The 4,696-nt window shown below is 29.7% G+C and overlaps 1 protein-coding gene across 1 annotated transcript; it reads right to left on the bottom strand.

Annotated features, from left to right (window-relative positions):
- Positions 1–395: 395 nt before the first annotated feature.
- On the bottom strand, positions 396–4,158 carry LOC134688327 (GSK3-beta interaction protein-like). The gene is made up of 2 exons (XM_063548917.1): positions 3,955–4,158; positions 396–567 (listed from the first exon to the last, which is right to left on the bottom strand). The coding sequence occupies exons 1-2, from the start codon at positions 4,135–4,137 to the stop codon at positions 397–399; spliced, it is 354 nt and encodes a 117-aa protein (XP_063404987.1). The 5' UTR covers positions 4,138–4,158; the 3' UTR covers position 396.
- Positions 4,159–4,696: the final 538 nt, after the last annotated feature.

The following is a 4,696-nucleotide window of genomic DNA, read 5'->3' as shown; positions in this document are numbered from 1 at the left end:
TTTTTAAGTCATTTTGTAAGTTATATCACATAACTGACAGAAATGAATAATCTAAAGTTTATAAAAACACAAAAGGGAACTAACAATGTAACCTCATCAATAAATTAACAAATTACCACAGGACATGAATCTGCTCAAACCATTTTGAGGTATTGTCCCAAAACTGGAAAATCACCATTTTTTAATGAATAAAATTTATAAAACCGAAAAACAGCTGACATCAACATATATTATCAATTCATGCAAATTGGTTAAAGCTTTTTTGAGGTATATATAGTCCAACATATTGACCTGGATGGAAAACATTATACCATAATCATGATTATAGGTCCCATAAACAGGCTTATTTATATATCTGTTCAGCTGCTGTGACCTTAGAATAAAGACTTACTGATGTCATATAGAGGCATCCTCACTCTGTCTTTCTTGAATACTGTATAATTTCATGGCCAAGGTGTCTCCAAAAGTGTTTCTATATCCAGGACTCAAGTTATCTAATAAGGCATATATGGTCTCATAACATCGCGATTCCAGGTTCTCAATCTTATCAAAATGTCGACTTACAACCTGTGATTGAAAATACACTTTTAATTCAAGACATTTATTTGTTTTCTTAAAACTCTTATCATATATTTATAAAGAACATACATGTTTTACATGTAAAGAAAGACAATTTTCAAGATTGGTCATTTATTTAAAAAAAATTGTGAACTACTTTTTTTCAGATTTTTTTTCCAAAAGAAAATCACAAGCATTCACTGCAAAAATCCCCATTATGTGTGAAATTTTACCAGTGATCCTGTGTTTAAATTTGTAGACACCTCATTTAATAAGCTTGATAACCATTAATTGTTACTTCAACTTAGTTGGCAAATATTAACTATCCATCCCTTGACATTCTCATCCCTTTAAAAAATTAGATACATTGTATGTACAATGCTCTCTCTCTCATAATTCATTTTAGAATGGCATTAAGATTTTGTATTATAGCATAGCAATATAATATTTCCCACAGAAAGTAAACAAAAGTGAGCGTGCAATAAATTCTAATATTGCACTAGTGCAATAAACCTGACGTCATTATCACGACAAAAATCTTAGTTCAAACCTTTTTTTACTCTCAAATATTATATTGCTTTACAATAAAAGGGTTATTGCATGAATATTAGGGAATATTGTCCCTTGTAGAACATATATTGCAAAGCTAGCTCATGCAATATAAAATGCTACTCTGGATAATATTCCCCACTATTCATGAAATAACCCTATATTATTGTATGTACATTGTATTCATGTATTATGTTATGTATTGTTATATTAATATAATTGAGATGTAAATAAACTATGTGCATTGTATTTTGTTGTTGCTCCCCTTTCTGCTTTGTTCTATGAATGAGTATTTTTTTATTTATGTGTCATTTTGGTCTCTTGTTGACTGTTGTCTCATTGGCAATCATACCACATCTTCTTTTTTATAGTTCTACATATTTTAGATTTCACATTTTTTTTTTGTAATGAAGATATAATCAATATGCAAATATATATACATGTATATTTAATGAAATGACATTTACAAATGTCGCTTTAGACCAGGCTTTTATTCATCATTGATTTTTAGCTGAATCTCACACATGACCTTTTATAGATACATGTATTATGAAGTTACATTTAGCACATGTGCTTGACATTTTAAAGTTAATAAACATAATGTTGAATGTCAACACAAATAAACAATAAGTAACAACGATCTATCATGATTCATAAATTTTGAAAAAAACAAATCTTGCAGCGATCGTTAATCAATGAAAAAATTTCCGCAGGATAAACTTTCCTTGTTGTGTCAGATCATGTTTTTAATTCCTCAAATTCATTGTTAGAATTTGTGAATACTGTAAATTTAGAAATTATTGCATGTATATATTTTTGCGATTTTGTAATTTTAGACTAAAATTCAATTTAATCTTTGCAATATTGAGACAAATCCTGTTTAATGTATATATAAATTATTTCAAATTCTAGTTTAAATAATCGCAATTATAACCATGTTAAATTTTTCACAATAATAAATAGTTTCTGAATTTACAGTAGGCTAAGGAGCCTCTGGCCTTCGTTAGTCTTGTATGATTTTTAATATTAGTTTCTTGTGTATAATTCAGAGTTTGGTATGATGTCCAATTATTACTGTACTAGTATAGATATTTGTTAAGGGGTCAGCTGAAAGACGCCTCCGGGTGCAGGGAGTTTCTGACTGCATTGAAGACCTATTGATGAACTTCTTCTGTTGTCTGTTTTATGGTCAGGTTGTTGTCTCTTTGACACATTCCCCATTTCCATACTCAATTTTATTTTTAATTCTGAATGTATAATATATGTAAATCACTTTCACCATGTTCACTGAATATGTTTTATTATTTGAATTGTTTTTAAAATAATGATAAATGTAAAACTTTCACATTTGTCATTTCAGGGCCTATGATGGCTTACTGAGCATTATGGGTCTTGCTCATTGTTGAAGGCCATAGGGTTACATGCAGTTCTGCATGTATGTCATTTGGTCTCTGGTTGAGAGTTGTCCCATTGGCAATCATACCACATTTTAATATTTTTATATCATACATGTCTTTTGTTTATTGTAAACAATAACCAATATTTGTGTAAGCATTGTAAGTGATCTGCAACAATTTTCTTAGTCAGGGATGACCAAACACAATCTGTTCTGGTACTATCTGGATCAAATATGGTTGGATTGAAAATAAATAGGCCCATGAGAAAATTTTATATAATGATATTTATTTTCAATTAAATGTAATTGATAATTCCTAACCTTGCTAAAAATCAGCCCTTGCATTGAATCACTGTTTTAAAGTATGACAGTCGCAATGTTACAAATTGATCATGCCTGGTTTTTTTGTTGTTTATTTTATTTCTCTGTCTCTCTCTTTTTATAAGTTTTATGAAACTTTTTTTGATAAATAAATGACATAAAATAATTCTTTAAAACTTCATTTTATTAAACTTTAAGGGTTATAATCTGTACAAAACTACAGATGATTGAAATGAAATAATGAAAATTGAGGCTAGTTAATAAGTAAATAAACATTTAAAGCATTCTTTAAATATTTGATATTTACTACATATAATTTCAATAATTGACTTTTCCAGTATATATAAAGTTACATGCCTAGATGTTCATAGAGACATTGTATTATATGTCTCTGATGTTAATGATAACAGTCGCCTGAAGATTTCATAATTAATATATAAAAAAATGGGGGGAAATAAAGAAATAAAATATATTTTTAAATGTCTTATATATCCAAAAATATTTTACTTCCCTCATTTTTTCGCTATAATTATGAAATTTTCAGGCGACTTTCATGACTGTGATGATAACCAGGGTGGATCCAGCCATTTTAAGAAAGACGGGGGTCCCAACCAAGAGTAAAAAGGGGGGCTTTGAACTGTATGCTTCCATTCAAATGCATTGATTGTCCAAAAAAAGGGGAGGGTTCACCCCCCGGAACCCCACCCCCTAGATCCCAATGATAACATATCAAAATATTATATATATTCCACATTTTAAATTATTTTGTTATCATTTTAGTGACATTTCTTGTGACCTGTTTTCACCACTGACTTTTTTCAATACTTTTTCTTCCAGTAACTCCCCCTTTTTAACATTCATTATGATCCACTCCCCCTTTTTGACATTCACTATGAGCCCCTCCCCCTTTTTTGACATTCACTATGAGCCCCTCCCCCTTTTTTCAACAACAACAAAATTACCAATCCTTGCATGCCGTAGTTCCACATATTCTTCTATGCTAAGGAAAAGTTTCAACATATACAGTCAGAACGTTGTACACCATTGTCAACTTATTTATTAATTTTACTTTCATAATTTGATGAATTACTCATCACTCTTACAACTATCTATTTCCCCTGTCTGCTTACCCTGAATCCACGAACTGACAGTTCCACGCAGAATTCTTCATTTTCCTTCGTTTCCAAATTGAGATAAACTAGTTCATTGGTGCTTGGTAAATTTGGAGATATTATAACAAATTTCACAGCGTATGCCACTTCTTTAACAACTTCTTCTGCTTCTATACGAAGTGTATGTTCATCTTGATCCATTACAAATGGGAGATAACTCTATTCTACTCTAAATACCAAAAGGGAGATAATAATTTTATTTTTTCCATTTAATTTTCCAGTATAAAATTGCACTAATACAGTATGTTGTTTGTGTTGTTAATGCAATTTTGTTAATAATTTATGATGATTCAATAATTATACTTTTTCTGATTACATAGTTGTTGGTTTTTTTATTTTGTAAATACGTTTATCAAGGAACATAAAATATTGATTTACTGTTCCAACTGAGGTAAATCCCAGTATAAAAGACAAAAAGTGACAACTTGACAGTATAATATTATAGTTGTATATTAAAGTCGAATAATAGTCCCAAATGAGGTCAATGCAAGTAAAAAAATTATGTTTATCATTATAGATTTATAACCACAGTTTAAAAAAAGAAGTGTACCAAAAATAATTATAATATGTATTCTGTTTACTGAAAATGTCTCTGACTGTACAAAGAGGATAAAGATTTCAGAAAAATAGTGAAGAGCCCCTCCCCTCTCTTCAGTTAATATAAAAAAGAAGATGTGGTATGATTGCCATTGAGACAACT

This window comes from Mytilus trossulus, chromosome 10 (genome assembly GCF_036588685.1).
Source record: "Mytilus trossulus isolate FHL-02 chromosome 10, PNRI_Mtr1.1.1.hap1, whole genome shotgun sequence".
Taxonomy (NCBI): domain Eukaryota; kingdom Metazoa; phylum Mollusca; class Bivalvia; order Mytilida; family Mytilidae; genus Mytilus; species Mytilus trossulus.
This window is presented reverse-complemented; position numbering and strand designations above follow the sequence as displayed.